General features: G+C 36.9%; 1 protein-coding gene and 1 long non-coding RNA gene across 3 annotated transcripts; one reads left to right on the top strand and one right to left on the bottom strand.

The window, feature by feature from the left end:
• The first annotated feature begins 1,924 nt into the window (after positions 1 to 1,924).
• On the top strand, positions 1,925 to 6,279 carry LOC764436. Its single transcript, XR_972829.2, has 3 exons — positions 1,925 to 2,038; positions 4,806 to 5,008; positions 6,092 to 6,279. It is a non-coding gene; the product is annotated as an uncharacterized LOC764436 (long non-coding RNA).
• A 1,115-nt stretch (positions 6,280 to 7,394) lies between these two features.
• Positions 7,395 to 16,047, bottom strand: LOC579926 (pleckstrin homology domain-containing family J member 1). 2 transcript variants are annotated; one of them, XM_780015.5, is made up of 7 exons: positions 15,828 to 16,047; positions 14,703 to 14,782; positions 13,829 to 13,907; positions 13,365 to 13,455; positions 12,067 to 12,130; positions 11,681 to 11,789; positions 7,395 to 10,065 (listed from the first exon to the last, which is right to left on the bottom strand). In XM_780015.5, exons 1-7 carry the CDS (start codon positions 15,922 to 15,924, stop codon positions 10,007 to 10,009), a joined length of 579 nt encoding a protein of 192 aa, XP_785108.1. In that variant the 5' UTR covers positions 15,925 to 16,047; the 3' UTR covers positions 7,395 to 10,006. The 2 variants fall into 2 exon arrangements, with proteins under 2 accessions (XP_785108.1, XP_030852091.1); XM_030996231.1 differs by lacking the exon at positions 14,703 to 14,782 and having other exon boundaries at positions 15,828 to 16,041.
• Between the last annotated feature and the right edge of the window lie 1,701 nt (positions 16,048 to 17,748).

Genomic DNA, 17,748 nt, shown 5'->3' with positions numbered 1-17,748 from the left:
CTTTTTCTTTTCAAGAAAAAAACACATGAAAAACACTGCTAAAAATGGAACTATTTCTGATATTAAAAAACAAAAATCAGGCGGCCATCTTGAAAAATAGCCCGACTGTCAGGGAAAATGTACCGAGCGGCCATTTTGAAGAAGAAAAAAAAGGGCCTCCTCCTTCCTATTTTTCAAAAAAGCAGGATGCTAAACATGTTGTTTGTTTTTTTTTTTTTTGGGGGGGGGGGGCTTTTATAGGTGAAAGATAAATTATAATCTAATGCAAGCGACTTCTGTCAAATCATCTCTTAATCCTCTCACTTATATAAAGTTTGTGGCAGATTTGTTTTGTAGGGCAATATATAGGCCCTATAAAAAAAAAATTAAAAGATATAAAACTGTGGAATTACATTGGAAATTCTACATTAGTTTCCTAAATTAAAAAAGGTAATTGAAGCCAAATAAAGATACCACGAAAGTTTCGAAGCCGATATTCAAGAACATTATGATAAAGATTAATGATCCAACAAAATAAAACATAGCTTCCTGTAGACTGAATAAAAACGGTGCCTATAAAGCGCTTATACCACCGAAGTCTCTATAACAAACGAAATACTAGGATAAACAATTGCATATTTCAAAATAATAAAACAATGCAAATAAACTTATACAAATGGCAATACAATAGGCATATATATGAAATATACATCAATGTGAACAGATTAAGTTAATGTTCAAAAGTAGTCAGTGAAAACCAAAGGAGAAATGAGAATAGTATCAAAGACGGACATATCAAAGGCATTCACATAATACAAAAAAAACATTATAGTTCTGACATCCATAGTAAATTCAAAGGCAAAAATCATCACACAAAAATGAATCATACTGAACATAAAACATGAACGAACAAGTATAAAAAGACTAAAGGACTATTTAGCAATTTGTATTCTGAAAACTATTCTTTTTTTGTCTAAAACAAAATGTGTTTTTTTTTTAATATAAAAAGATATGTAGAAATGAAATCGTCATAATCATTTTGTATTTAACGTAATACACCAATAATGTAAATCCAACAAACGCATAATAATGGAATGCCAATCATGTCTGACATTTTCACATTTCATCAATTATCCTTGCATTAAATCCTTTTACGCCTATAAGCCTTCTTTAAGTCAGCTAACGTTACTGCTAAAGCATATATAACCTATAATATCGGCCTCCTCCAAGACCACTTTTAGAGGTAATATGCAAAGTTCTGCAGTTCTGGTATATACTTTCCAAACGGGAATAGGGCCCGGGAATACACTGTCGCTTATATAGTTGGAATATTATTTTTTTTTACCCCAATCTTATAGACATTCTCATATTTTATTGAATAATAATTCGCCAGTGTTTGTTTCGCGTGACTGCTAAAGCATGTGTATGCAATTATGCTTATCAACTAGGGGAACTACGCCCTTAAGTCATAAAAGTGAGGATTATGCCCCACAAAAGGGCACTAACATAGCACATCGACCGTACGTGACGGTTTTGATCCTGGGGCCTCACAGTATATACGAGGTCATTGCTTGGCCACTGAACCATATGTACGCAGCGGGGGCTAGGATAGGGGGCAGTTCCCACAAACGAAAAAAAAAAAAAGAAATGCAATCATTTTTCAATTTTACCCCGGTCCCCAACATACAAACATCTTCTGTATACCATACATTGTGGCTCATGGGCACACAGAAGATTTTTTCCTATAATTCTTGCATTGAAATGCGTTCTTTCTTCTTCTTTAAAAAAAACCCATTCCAGAGTGTCGAAAAGTGGGGAGGGCTCAAACCCCTGAGCCCACCCCCAACTTTTGTCATCATTTTATCAATCATCAAGCATATAGATATACATTGTACTGTACGTACATGAACATAATAAGCCTATTTTTAGCTGATTATTAGGGTCGAGTTGCATGTGGACGTCGTTCGAGGGACGAGTTAAGTCTATTCCATGTCTTGTCCTTTTCAGCGGACACGAGTTTCCCACTAACGACATGGATAAGCCAGTCAAACTTGCAAAGGTTAATTTATCTTTTCCTATAAATTTTTTCTAAAAATCTATAATCCAATGTACCTTTAGATATTGAAGTTAATTTACGCCCAGTTTAGAAACCCTAGTTCAATGAATATAATTGAAAATTAACAACAAGTAAATGAGTTCGGCGAGCCGATGGCTGATGGCTGCACGCGTGTGCATGGAATTGCAAATGCACCCAGTGCAGTGCGGTACGGTGTAGGGTAGGACAGTACGGCCGTTGATCATTCATGCCGATGCCACGGAATCTGCCCGGGCTGGGCGCTGGTACGAGAATAAGGATCGACCGCACAAACCAGGGTTGTCTTCATTACTTCATAAACGCGGAGAGACGCATCCGCAAAAAAGGATTGTCCACATTTTTGCAAATGTTTCTGATTTCTGATCCGCCTCATCCGCACGGCGATTCAAAAAACGATTGTGCAATGATTTTCTCGATGCATTTCTCATTGACTTTGTACAGTCTTTCATCAGTAGGGGCGCTGGTCCGAGAATAAGGATCGTCTTCGTAAACACGGACCGATGCGTCCTAAAAAATAAGGACCGTCGTCTCATATTTTGGATTGAGCATTGGCGATGCAAAAAACGGATTCTGCAATGATTTTCTTGATGCAATTTACATTGACTTTGTACAGAGACCTAGAGTCTACACATAGAGTAAAGGAGCCGGTTTTCGGCCACTTAAAGGCCCACTGCACTACTTGTAGCTACTTAAGCCCTCTATATAACAAACAATGACTAGAGTCTAGATCTAGGTCTAATCGGTGACCATTGGTCCCCCATGATCCTCTTTTTCTTATGTTAACTGAGAGCTGAGTTGATGAGATAACTACCTGTCCAGTGACCTTGCAGGGCAGTCTAATCCCTCCTATAAACTACGGCAGATAAGCTTTAAGACAAAATCCTATTTTTGGGACCCTTTACTTCCTATTTATTATCATTTTTTTTCAAATCATGAAGCAAATATTATTATTATTTAAACAAAACAACTTAAACAAGAATCCCAGAAAAAAATCACGAATTGCCATGACAATATTTATTTCAATTTTCACTGTTTCGGAGTCAGTTTTCGGCATAGCGTACCAGTTTTCGACCGCATGTACAAAGTCAATAGGAAGCGCGCGCACGCACCGTGCGTTTCCGCGCTGATCTATAGCACTAGCGGGCGGAGCAGATATCCCACGGCACGCTGGAGCTCCCCGGAGCTCGCCAGGCGAAAACTAGTACTGCGGTGATCGGAAATTGGAATCTGAATTAGACAGAGATATCGTGGGTGCGTTGCGGTGTGCGGCTGCATCGTTTTAATACACGCGATGAGATACTTTTGAGCTTGCGACTAGCACAAAATCGGGCTCTAAATCTGAAAAATACTTGAAATAAAGCTCATTTTATGGTACCCATATTTCTTACAGACACGCGTAAGATACTCGATTTTTCAGATTCGGGTAGCGGGACCGCCAATTACATCGCTAAAATGTGATATTTTAGGATATATTTTTCATTGCAAATGTGGTTCTTCAGTGACACTGGCATGGTATGTGTGGGATATGTGTTATGCTATTATTTTAAAGGGATTTTACCTTGCATCCAACCAATCGGCCGAAAACTGGAGCTGGTCGATTACCCCCTCCTTTACTCTAATTTATTTTTCCCTGGGGAATCCATTTTTGGCATCGCCAGCGAGCGGTTCTGTAACATAAAAACCCCCAGAGCGTTGATGAAAATCAAATGTCCTCGAAAATGCAGACGACCCTTATTTTTGAGGACGCATTTTGTCAGCGTTTATGAGGATATCCTTGTTTATGAGGACGATCCTCATTCTCGGACCAGCGCCCCTACTGTTCATGTTATGAGCGCTAAATCCTCGGGAAGACGGACAACCCATAGGCATAAAAGTAGACGGTGAACTGGGGGTATTTTATTACGCGTAGCCCAAAACCTGTAGAGCGCCAAAGAAAAAAACGTCTGATAAAATGCAAACAATCCTTATTTTTAAGGAAGCATTTTGTCTGCGTTAATGAGGATGGATCCGGGCTAACTTGGACTTGAGAACAACTCGGCCGCGCTGCAAAACGGTCATTTTACCCTAACCTTAAAATGCAGACGATCCTCATTTCCGGACCAGTTCCCTGTACTGATAGTAAAGTTAGGTCTTCATATATTATTTATATATCATATATGTTTGCGATAAAATCAACTTATTTCAAATTTCAAGACTCATCGATGTTTCTATCAAAAGATTAACAGCCCAAAAAAATCTGGGGAACATTCATCCAATTTTTGTCCATAGTGGACTTAAAAGTGGTACATGCAGAGCTTACAGTTTTACTCAACGGATATGTGCGCTGCATCGCGACGAGGATAGGCAAAGTGTACGCATGTTGCTGTAAACTGCCTTTGGGGTTGAGCAAAATTAGAACATTGTCCAACTGTAAGTTAGGGTGTAGATCTACCACTTTTTTGTCAATTCTGGACAAAATTTGAATCAATATTGCCTTTATTTTTTTTTTTGGGGGGGGGGGGTGCTGTTTCTTTTGCTAGTAACATTAGTGAGTCTTGAGATTTGAAATGTGTTCTTCTGAATTGTCGCTTTGTTCCGATTATTCAACAAAAATGAAAAACAAACCAAAAGGGAAAAATTGAAAAATCGTTCAGAGACCCTATTTGTAGTAACTATTTGGAAATAACATGTTTTTTGTAGTCACATTGGTGAGGACGTCAATGAAAACATATATATATTCCCCCTATCATAGGTCACCAAAGTGCTGGGCCGCACCGGGTCCCAGGGACAGTGTACACAGGTCCGAGTAGAGTTCTTGGACGACTCCAACCGATCCATTATCCGAAATGTCAAGGGGCCAGTCCGCGAGGGAGACATCCTCACACTGTTGGAGAGTGAGAGAGAAGCCAGAAGGCTGAGGTGAACAGACGGGCTGAGCCAGAGACCATGCAAAAGGTAAGTTATTAAGAGCTGTTAGAGGGACTTGGTAACATTGTTCAGATGAGAGAAAATGGTGCTTAGGTAGTGAAGATAATCTGAAAGTTTGAATGGAAAGAGACCATTATTGATGATAAAAATTGGGAAAAACTGATCTTATCAATTTCTTAATTCTCCCAACTATATTATTACAATTTAATTACATTTTAGGTGAATGTAAATATTCACACACAATGAATTGACTCTATATATCTACCGGTATACCATTCCACACATATTTAAGTGTTGAAAGATTTTTAAAAGCCTGTTGTATGTCTTATGTTCATGGGAAAACGGTTGGGGAAAATTCAACATTTACTGTTAGAGGGTGTTGCACAGTGACGCCTTCAAAGAAAACCATAAATATCTTTGTGGTATGAAAACAAAAATCAGGATCTTTTGCATGTTAGAGGGTTAGTACAGTAGAAGGAATATAATGAGTAAAATTTCATACAAAAATTATGCAGCATTTTTCATCAAAATTCAACATTGTTATCGAGTCACTTTTTTGCGGTTATTGATTATTTTATTGTATTTATATTTGTTAACATGTTGGCTAAATAGCGAACCAGCCTAAAAGGGAAAATGTTGGAGGACCTAAGCATTTTTGCTTGTTACAACCTCTCATTGACATATTTTTTACTTGTACTTGGGAGAATTTTTTCTCTTCTTGGGATTGTTCTTTCCACAGGCAAATTTCAGTACTAGCAATGACATGTTACATAATCTCAACATGATTTGTATTAGCCTTTGGCAATTTCTTGAAACTTTCACAAAGATCCTAAGTTGGACTCAAAAAATTATGGAGAGCCATTTGTAGCCCTAAAATAAAATAAATTCAAAAGCAAAAATTCAAGTATTCTAGACTTTTTATAAATCTCCTTAATCATGGAAAATATGAATGATTTGAATCATTATTTTATGCGTTTAAAATTACTTTTACAAAATATTTTCATAGATGCTAATGGCTTTCCATAATTGGGAAAACATTGTGAAACACCCCCCTGGTATGTTTGTTCTTACAACTTCTTATTTTATCATTTCTTTTGTCTTCCCTTGCAGTTTCCAACACTTCATTAAGACCAAGGATCATGTGTCTTGTACCATCTTACATCACTACTTGATGAGTATGAGGGATTCACTACCAACAGCTAAATTAACTCTTGTGCTGAAATATGATGTACTGCTATGAGATTTGAATGTTCCAGCTGAAGTGATGTTTGAATAAATTTTGTTGCTTTGGATCAGAATGGCTTATTTTACTTGAATATTCTTTCATGGCTTGAAGTAAATTTGTAGCGAAAGTTTCCAAAAGAGAAATTTCCAAACTTGATGTCTTGAATGAGATATGTGTTCCAGTTTGAACTTACATGGTTTGAGATCTTCTATCTTCTAAATTGATATGAACAATTTTAAAAGGGGAAATGGGAAAGTGAGACTAAGGAGGAGAAGATGCGTGCGCAATTGTTGAGAAGTTTAGAAAAAGAAGAGAGACAGAGTCAAATTGGAGAGCTGCTAAGCAGTGCTGAACATTGATAATCTTGAAAATTATTGATCTGTACAAATTCAGTACTAATGGCATTCTGCTTTACAGTGAAAGTTTGTTTTAATAAATTCTGTAAGCGAGGATATTACTTTATTATACTAGAGATAAAAAAATTGGGACCGTCAAAATTAATGTGCAATGACAAGTTTGTAAGAACATGTTCTTAACGATGAGGTTCCACTTTATTTGAGAAATACTGATCTTCATCCATTACTTGAGAATTCTGATATTTTCTGATGAAATTAAGCAGGTCAGCAACTGGAAGAAGAAAAATAGAGAGGTTGGCAAGAATGAGATGACAAATGGAAAGAGAGAGGGAGAGTTGTGCATGTCATATGGAGGGTGAGCTTACCTGTAGTGAAAAGAGAGGAGAAACCCCGAGAGGAATTTCATACGATCGTGATATTGCAGAGACTTCAACCCTTTCCACCATTTTCCTTTCTCTCTCCATAATCATTGTTCTCTTATAGTAGGTCTTTACCTCTCAAATCTCTTCCTTTCTTTATCTTTTCCATATGCATGTACCAGGTACATGTATCTTTCCGTTTCTTCTTTCTCCTTTTAATATCTTCATTCAATCTCTCTTCACCTCTTCACTTTTTTTTCTTTCTCATCTTCATTTTAGTTTCCTTTGCACATTTTACTTTCCATCTCATTTCCTCTTCTTCTTGTTTTCCTCCTTTCTCCATCTCCTTCTCTTTAGCTTCTCATCTTTTTCTCTTCTCTATTCTTCACCTTTTCCACCTGTCTTCCTCTCCTATTATTTCTCCTCTCCATTGCGTTATCAAACACAAAATTCACACAAATACACCCTGTATATTTAGTTATATACTAGTTAAAATATATTTGCTACATGATAAAATAAACTTTGCACAACAAAGGCACATGATGAATTTCAGTATTGCAAATGTCAAGAACCAGACACTAATTAAATGTAATGAATGACAGAAGTGCATGTATTTTCAAGATGATGTTCGTTTTATAATCTAAAAAAGCAGGAACTTTCAAGAGCATAAATTGTTAACAAATTTTGCTAGTGGTCCTAAACTAACTACTGTGAATTCATTTTATCAATGCTATCAAATTACGATGAACAAACATTTAGGAAGTGTTTTTTCATCATTGGGTACATATGTCACTAATTGAAAATCCAAGCAATTTTTTTTTTAGTTAAGATGAATTCATGGCATTCAATTAGACGATTCGACAATGCAATCGCATGACCAGAACTCAACTTTATCTTCAAAGATAGATCCAACTATACTATCAAGTTGCTATGATGGGAAGCAGAATAAACAAAGAAGTGCATTGATGAAATTTTGAACAAAATTGGGCAAACAATACAAAGAAGGTACATGTAATTGTACATGTAGGTTGTAATCACTATATATATAATTATATGGTCATTTTAAATTGGCCAGTTATGTAACTGTAATGTAGTGTTGGACATCTCTGCCATTCGTCCCAATACACCAAATAACTAAGCATCATTTACCAAATATTTTACAAACTTGTTTTTATTTTTTTTTGGGGGGGGGGGGATTTATGACAACATCCAAAGCACATATTTTGCTCCCTGTTCACAGGTAAAAGACACGGGAACAAACCAGACATTTGAGATACATGTATTTGATGTGTAACAAAAGGTAGAGTTGTCCTCCATAGTATCACCAGGTATGTGAGTAGTATCACAGTTGAATGACTATTACAGCGATTTGGGAGTCCCATATGTATATTGATAACAACTTCAGATACAAATTCAGAACTTGTGGTTTGACAAATTCAGAACTTGTGGTTTGACAAATTTCATTCAAACCCTCGACATACTCTATTTCTCTGATTTTCTCTTTTCATCCATTTCAACCAACCGAGGTTAGATTACCTTGTTATATGATTGGCTCTCAAACACATGTTGCTCCCTCAGAAAATTCAATGGATTTTTTCCAATCACATGCCTTTTGGCATACTCCTTGTATGTATAATCAGCATATGTATCATCAGAACTCAGATCTCAGTGTTAAAAAAATATATAATATTAAATCACTATACAAATTGCTACAATTTTATAATTCTGGAAGCATTATGAATAGCCTACCTGTATGCATGCATATAATTCCAGTTAAGTTTTTAATGTACAAATACCTGTATATGTTTATCACACTGCATTTGTATCGTATATATCTTATCATACTTTAAGAACTCATACAAAAATCACATAGAAATTAAAATACATGTATTTGGATACTCGAGTCTGTGCATGTATGTCATGAAACAAAATATAGCCTCAAACTTCTGTATAATATGCCTTTAAAATAATCATACATCAGAGATGCTAAGGTCATCCATGAGCATTTATCTTATGTAGGATATTAAATAGAATGAACAAGTAGCTCAAATGAATTTGACACACTCTATAGTTTTATACATGTGGCCTGAATATCAATACATTTAGGGTATATATAATTTGTTATTCTGCTAAGTATTATTAAAGCCAAGTTTTTGAACAATAAATGAAGCCAGCATATCAAAAACGGCAAGCTTTAAAAAAAGAGTGATTCACTTTAGCAAAGGCAATCATGTATATGCACTGATCGTGCTTTCTGTGATGCATCGGTGGAAGTATTCTTTTCAAGGGGGCTAACAAAAGATATGCACAAAGTGGGGGTTTCTCTGTGAGTAATAGATCTGTGGGTATTTGGGGTAAATTGTACATGTACTTTCTTCAAACTGGTCTATACAGTTGTAACATGGCCAGGACGCGTCTTATTTTTTCGTACCAAAGCGAGCCCCGATTCCAGTATGAACTCATTTTCATACATAACGAGCTACGTAAAATTGCAAAGAGGTCACAAACAATTAGACTTTGATTATTCATTGCTTTGCATTACTAATTATAAAGGCAAAAAAAAACTGAATAGAAACTGAGACTCGAACCCTCAAGTCAACTCCAAAGTGGTATTAGTAACACGCCGTTCTTACCGATGGAGCTGACGATGAGTTGATGAAAGGTTGATTTGTATAATTACTATCATCCTATTAACCACCCTACCGGATTCCATGTGCACATGCGCTGGTTTCTTTCACGAGTGCGCATGTGCAGGTTTCCCTCGCGGGCTCAATCTGGGCTCGCTGTGGTACATAAGAATAAGACGCGGCCAGGACAGTGAAAGACATTTTGAGTTGTGAAAAGCTTCTGCAATGTTCCACTATTTTTCTGAATCTCATATTAAATACAAACTATTAAAATAATTCAGACATTCAAAGCATGCATTTCCTAACATAGCAGAGTTGCAAAAGACATACAGTATAAGATGTATTCAATAACCCTTCCTATATACTATGCCGCATTCATAAAAATATTTTTTTGACAAGGCGCTATAATAATTCATGATTTTTGTTAAATTCACTCTTCCAATCAACGTCTCCTAGTGTCAGGTAATATCCACTAAGACTCCCCCTACGTCCGCCTCTGTTTTCACTTGTGGTGATTCTGGAGAGATAGGGAAAGAATTAGAATTAGAACGAGATAAAAAAATGATTCTTTATAGACACTAGCATTTAATAAATACGTTTCAGTTAATTTATATACATTTTATGCTTTCAAAAGGGTACACGATACTAAACAAGGGTACACATGGAGACAAGGAAATATCTCAGAAATGAATTTAATTTTGAATATCCTAACTTTTATGAAACATGGAAAATGGTCTCTATGCTTTGAGACCCTGACCAGCACCAAAAAAACAAACAAGAAAAGGCGGGCTTACTGATATTTTGGTCTACTACGTGACTACAACCGACTTCCATGAATTTATTTCATTTGACCTTGATTTCAATTGTTTTCTGTTTCAATATAAGCATACCTGATACATACATGTATGAAAAAAAAATCAATCTGATATATTTGTACATTAAACAGACATGATGAAAATGAGAACAATGCGAATGACAGATCATTAATTACCTAAATATATATTATGAAATTAAGGGGCATGTTGAAGAGAGCCATGTTTGAATGATGCATACACGTCCACCATCCCCCACGACTCGGTTAGTAGTAACAAGTTTTGTACATGCACATGGTTTCTAGTACACCACAGAATACACTGGAATAATAATAATAACTCCGCTTTTATATAGCGCATAATACATGTATGATGTCTCTAAGCGCTTAACAGATATATTATTACCCTGGTCATTGAATTCAACACTTGTCCGCACACAATGTGTGCACAATCTCCACTCCCTGGGGAGCATTCCAGCCAGGCGTAACCTGACGCTCAAAACTGTTTGACCAACAATGGAGATCAGTAAAGGATCATTATTCAAAGCCACTATTTTGACATAATTATATTGTTCATTTTCAGTGTCATATCTTTCATTTGGCCTGAATACTGATAATGATGTCAATCGAGAAACAATTGCTTACAGGCAGAGTACTGACATAGATATACATCAACTATAATTATATACGACATTGATTGTGTATTAGTTACAGTACCTTGAATATGTGCAGGTCTTTTTTGAAGTTTACGAAAATGGAACTCTACCCGTCTACATGCCTGCCGATAGTACATTGAATTGCTGACAGAATTGCGCAACATTAACTGCATCCAGTGTACTATAAACCCTTCCTTTAGCCCAGCTGCCCTGGCACCCATTTACAACACCTGGGGAGGAGTGTTTCACAAGAATTAAGATTGACTTTAAATAAGATTTAACTATGGCAGGCCATTCATGCCACTTTTTGCTGATTTTTGCTTTCACCGTTTACTGGCATTGGTCCCTTAAGAGACGTGCAAATCATGGTCACAAATATACAGAATTTACATTTGTTGATAATTCATTATTGAAGGAAAAAATATAATCTAAAGATCATAATGGTGAGAAAAATCAATGGCATGAACCGCCTGCCATAGTTCGGTCCAACTTAAAGTCGATCTTAGTCTTTGTGAAACATCCTCCTGGAAGGAGACTGACAAATGCAGATTGGTGTCTTGCCAGGGCAGGACCCGAACCATGAACCGTGTGATCAAATGTTGGTTTATGTATCCACTAGACCACAACATTACTTCACGCATTTTAGCAGGAAGTAAGTACGTTACCTGTGGTTTCCTTGGGTTTTTTAGCAGGCTGTTGTTTGAAAGCTGGAGGGTGGGATGGTCGAGGTGGAGCACGTCTTGCTGGCTTGGGTGAGGCATCCTTGTGCTTCTGCTGTTCGTTTTAAATAGCATAAAAAAACACCGATTATAAAATAGGTCATACCTGTAATCAGACTATTTCATTAACGCACTGTACAACCAGAAATTTGTGACATTGAATTTACGTGATTTGTTAAGAAATCAAATTTTCAGCGCAAGAAACTTTTGCGACTTTCAAAAAGTTCACATCAACGTAAAGCCAGGCGAGTTTTCACTTACTAATAATAATTTATTTTTCTAAATGGTTGAACAACAACCAAACAAAAAAGGCTCAAGGGAGATCAACTTACCACATCCTTAACTCTAACCAGTTCTCTTTGTAGAATTAGGAATGTTGATTTCAACCTCTCATAACTAGTATAAACAAAGACATTAGACATAAGAACGATTGTTTATTCACTACTTCATACGACATGTACAACATGAAAAAGGTTACAATTCATTGGAATAAATCTATCTTTCGCGAATCAAAAACAAATACTACAAAGTTTCAAGGAAACAGATGTTCACCCAAACATGCCAGAAATCACATTATCTTTGCAGAGGATAACAAAGAAAAGTTTGGTGGCATGCATCATGATCCACCTTGAGATACATGTACAAACAGTGGCATATTTACATGTATTTATTTCGGCATCTGGGGCAAGTGATGAAATTGCATCACCCACCCCCCCCCCCCCCCCCCCCCCCCACAAGCTCACACTAGAAAAAAAGATGCTGTATACTTGTATTGCCCTTTAGGTGCCAAAACATCGATCGGTCGGTCGGTCAGAATTTTTTTTTTAAATTTTTAAAACTTCCTCTTTGGGCTGATATTTCTCAGTTTGAATGCTTCAATACATTTTTTTTCATAAAAACGGTAACAAAAAAACAAAACAAAATATAGACGAATGTAGATTTCAATATTTTGGGGTCGGTCGCAAAGGGCAATACAACATCTTTTTTTTTAGGACTAACCTACATACAAGCAGGCAATCCTTGATTGTAGTAAAGTCATTACTTTGTGATCAAAATACATGCTGCCTGAATATGAGGATATTTGACTTTATTGTGATTTTAGATTTTGTGAGTGAGCAGAGCCAACAAGGAATAAGTTAAAAACTTTGATTTCTTTGAAAATGTTATTTTGTTGTCAAAATTCACTAGCACCTTGCTGCCCGAATATTCAGGCACTCTAATATAAGGATATTCGGGCATGTCGCAAGTCGAATATGATGTGATGGTTGCATGCTTGAATAAACTATTGGAACAGAAAGCTAAGATTTTTTCTAATGTTGAACATTCCCAAATATTTTTTTACACTGAAGAATATAGAGGCACAATGAGGAGTAGAGCAATTATGAGATCCTGAAACAGATTGAGTGACCAAGCTTCAGAAAAGTTTCACATATTAAGCCCTTCTAAACTCTTTTTCTATTACAATTTACCCTTCGTAATTGGGGGACACCCTTGAGGATTGTGACTTTTCTTCCTTTTCTCCCCTTTCTCTTTCTCTCTTTTGTGTTTTTCGCACCCCCTTCAAGGGCCATCTGGGGAACATGCCCCCCCCCCCCCCTCTCCCTTTAGTGTACAAGACATAGTCAGATACCTTGATGTTTTTATTGCATCTATCCATCTTTTGTATTCTTCTAATGATGAAACAGCAAAGTAGTGCTTGTGATCTCTCTCCTGCTGGTACTCTGCAAATAGGCAACACAAACTTATAAAGAAAAATACACTTGTAGCAAGTGAATAACGGCTAATCACTAGAGTTTCAGCATTTTTCTATTAAACATGATCTTATCTATAATCTACTGCCTCTACCGGTACTTGTTTCCCCAATAGACTTTAGTGTTATAAAAACCGTTTGGCAAACGCAAAATTTGATTTCGATTTTAAATCATAAAAATCTTGATAATCAGACAGGCAATCGGCTTGTAAAAGTCATGCCATGGGGTTCCTGACTGGCCTAAGGTTTATAATTTTCATTGCAGCAATCAAGGATTCTTTTAAAAGGATCTAAGACAAAGTTACCGGATCCCTTTAACTAGAGAAGGTTTTAACATTACTCACCTAATGAGAAGACATAGCGGCCATTGTCCATAGGCTCCTGCCTAATTGTACATCTTTCTAATAGCAATGCCCCAAGGGGCTGAAAATATCAATAGAAACAATATTTAATTTATTAACTAGTCTTTAAATGACTTTTTAACAGTCGGAAAGGATGGTACTACCTTTTTTGCATCAGTTTCATGTTGCAAATTAATTTTCAACCACCCCCCCCCCCCCCCCTGAAGAAAATAATTCACAATTATGGTTAAAGTGACGTAAATTACATTTACAACTAATCTGCACAATAGCCTCATTTATATCCTTGTACATTGACTGAAAGCATGCACTTTTTGAGAAATCTTTTGGAATCATTCGCACATGAGTAGATACACAATAAAATCTGCATAAAATACTGTCTTGCATTAGGAAAGGCTGTCTACAATTGCCGAGAATTTCATATTTGTGAAAATATCTGGATTTCTATTTCAGTATCTTATATCAATGTACATGATAGGTTCAAAGACATTGTCATTGTAGTTCAAACAAAAGACTCTTTAAGCCCCTCTGCACTAGTTTGGCCAGGAGGGATTAGAGGGGTTAGCGTGGTCACTGACAGGTGGTTATGTAATCAACTCAGCTCTCAATTAACATCAGAAAAAGAGGATCATGGGGGACCAACAGGCACTGCTTACCGGTTGGCATTGTCTTCTTTATAGAGGGACCAAGTAGCTGCAAGTAGCACAGTGGGGCTTTATAGAGCTATTGACTACACAGAGGCATATATTGCTAAGAAAAAGAGGATTTATTATCACCGCTCTATTCTTGGATGTTACTCTATAATTTATGAAAGGTATTTCAACAGGTAGCCTTACGAATAAAAGCACAATAATCTCACATCAATTGTCCTGCTTGTTTCATGGATTCTAAAGTAGAAGAGGAAGTTGGATTTCAGTCGGAACAATCTTTCCCTGTAACCTGAGTAAGGAGAAGAAACACAAAAATATACTATAAGCAGTAAGAAACATGATAAGGAAATCAAAATTTAAGCCAAAATTACATTAATGTTGGTCAATCCTCAATAACAAAAAGTACATAAACACATTTTTACTTTGGCATGGTAAACAAGAGAATCAAAGTCTATCTAGTGCTGCTACCAAACAAATTAAGGCATCAGTTTGATTTTTTTTCTTTGCACAACTGATCGTTTTCTTCTTCATCTTCTTCCCCTACTCCTGATCCTTCTCATGTTTAGTCTCCTTCTCTGTTTTTTCCTTCTCCTCCTTCTACTTCTTCTTCTTCCTCTTTTTCACCCCTACCTATGCTTTCCTCATCATCCTCTTTTTCTGCAGCATCTTCATTTTACTTTTATTTCTTCCTCCTCTTTTCCTACTTTTTCTCGTCCTCTTCCCCTTCCTCTCCATTCTCTTTTATCTTCAGCTTCCTCTATGTTTTCTTCTTTCTTTCTTGCTCACCTCCTTCCCTCTTCTTTTACCTCCTCATACCTTGTACCTTGTGTTCGTCTCTTTCGAAAGGTATGCTAGGAACTATAACTGGAAGTATAACTTGGCGTGACAAGAGTATAGATTATAGGCCTACTAGATTTTTGTATTTCAGGGGTTATGCTATTTGGTTCATAGTCATATGCTTTCTTCTTATTGAAGTTCGTCATACTTTCTCTCTCTCTCTCTCAATTTCCGATATTCAATCATAGACTAGATCTAGATGATTCCACATCAATGAAACAGTGAAAGTCAAACTTTTAATCAAACTTACTTAGCGCCTTAGTCAGACAATGATTTTCTTTATTTTTGTTCTTTTCAACCTTAAAAGTTTATAAATTATTTCCACGTTACATGTAATTCATCTGTCTTAACTGAATATGTACTATAGTATACCTAGAATCTTTATCTGTAAAGGACAAAAAAGCTCTGTCCGTAGCTAGAATTAGATCTAGGCGTAGCGACAAAAAAAAAGATTCATCAATACGTGGGACTGAAGAAGTGCAGAGCATAAAACTTACTTTCTCGACGACGTCGTTGCTGTCTGTACCATAGTCTTCCCTCGACATCTGGTAGTGTACAAGCGAGAGTAAGTAGTTCTTGATCACTGTATCTCATGACGTAAGTTCAAAAAACGGTCTTTGATCATAATTTATTTCAAACTTCGATAACAAAATTCCAGGAAGGGTGTTTTGTTTTTTCCATTGGCTTGTCAATCTGCATTCCCACAAAGTTGAAGAGCGCCATCTATAGTTTTAAACGTAAAACAACGGAGGCCAGCGCCAGTGGCGAGTGCAGAGTTCAGTGTTTGAAGGGGCTACTGCCATTACTAAGCTCTACGGGGGAGGAGAAGGGGGGGGGGGGTAAAGGAAAAAAAATAAAGAAATCAGAGCATTACATTTTTTGTTTTAAGTTGTACCTGCATATCTAACGTTGCATTTTATTTGGAAACGGCAATTTAAAAAAAGGAATATGTCAGTGGGGGTATTTTCTCGAAACCGTCATCAGCCTAACTTCTTGGACATCCATTAAAACGTGTTATAGAATTCTTAGGGATGTCCCTACTTAGACTTATGACGGTTTTGAAAAACTGGCCCTGTTTTCATATAAATTTACTTACAAGCAAACTTAATTTGTTTTTGGAGACTGGACAACATTACTCTGAGGGCTGTTGGGTCGGGGAGTAGGTCACCTCTCGCTGGGGTGCGAGAGGTCCCGAGTGAGACTCGATTCCGGACAAGCCCCCAATTTTGGGGTCGGGGCAATTAAAAGATCCCCTACTACAACTTCCAACAACAAAAAAACATTAACAACACGTCATGTTCTAAAATTAACATATTCCAATCCAATAATTTGCATATTCATAACAGGGCTTAATTAAAAAGAAATTGGCGATCATGGGTGCTCACCAAAAGAAAAAAAACGTTTCTAATAAAAGGACTCAATATAATGTAATACGTGAGAAAAGTGTCAATAGTAATTTTCATGAGAAACACACAAAAAATAATAATAATAATAAGATAAGAATAAAAACTGCTTCTTCAATCGACCTGCTGTTTAGAAATGCAAACATTATTCAAACGCGAATACACCATTTCGTTATTATGTTCTTCCGTCACTCCCCGGCCCCCACCCCTTCCTCTCTCTCTCTCTCTCTCTCTCTCTCTCTCTCTCTCTCCCCTCCCTCCCTCTCTCCCTCTCTCCCCTCTCTTTCTCTCTTTCTCTCTCTCTCTCTCTCTCTCTCTCCCTCCCTCCCTCTCTCCCTCTCTCCCCTCTCTTTCTCTCTTTCTCTCTCTGCTTCACATTATGATGGAATCCCGTCAATATTACCTGTTAAACAGACGACCAAGTTGTGTAAAAAAAAAAAAGGCGGGTTATATCCACCTCTCAGGTGCGTACAATCACGGCAATGTTGACACTGTCTGGTGTGAAAACAAAGCTTCTATTGGTTCAGGTTCTGGATGTTCGACTTGGGTCTCTATCGCCAGAGGAAGGTCTGCATGCCGACGCAATTCACAAGACCGCCTGTACCCTTGCAGTGGTGTCACTTCATATAATATTCAAAGGCGCCATCGCTTTGCATGGCGAAGTCAAAAATGATCCCCCCAAAAGACCCCCTTTTCAGTAAAACAAAAACAGGAACAAATACCATATCCTTTGCTTATACCAAGTACGCAAAAAGTACCCTACTTGCATTTATTTAGCGAGATAAGTACACACACATTCACAGGTACGTTTGGCAACATCGTGAAAACATAACCGTTTTATCCTGAAATGTATTGCTCTTTCAAAAAAGCATGCCCTTTTTAATAATACTAAATATTTTCAATGTTTGTGATTCAACTTCCTCGAATTTTAAGTATCCATTTCTACGAGAACAAAGTATTACCGATGGGCCCCCCTGTTTCATTGCATTATGATTTCCTAAGATTTGGGACATTT

The sequence above is a fragment of the Strongylocentrotus purpuratus genome, unplaced genomic scaffold (assembly GCF_000002235.5).
Source record: "Strongylocentrotus purpuratus isolate Spur 01 unplaced genomic scaffold, Spur_5.0 spur5_scaffold_3, whole genome shotgun sequence".
Lineage (NCBI taxonomy): Eukaryota > Metazoa > Echinodermata > Echinoidea > Camarodonta > Strongylocentrotidae > Strongylocentrotus > Strongylocentrotus purpuratus.
Note: the sequence above shows the minus strand (reverse complement) of the source record. Positions and strands in the feature narration are given on the sequence as shown.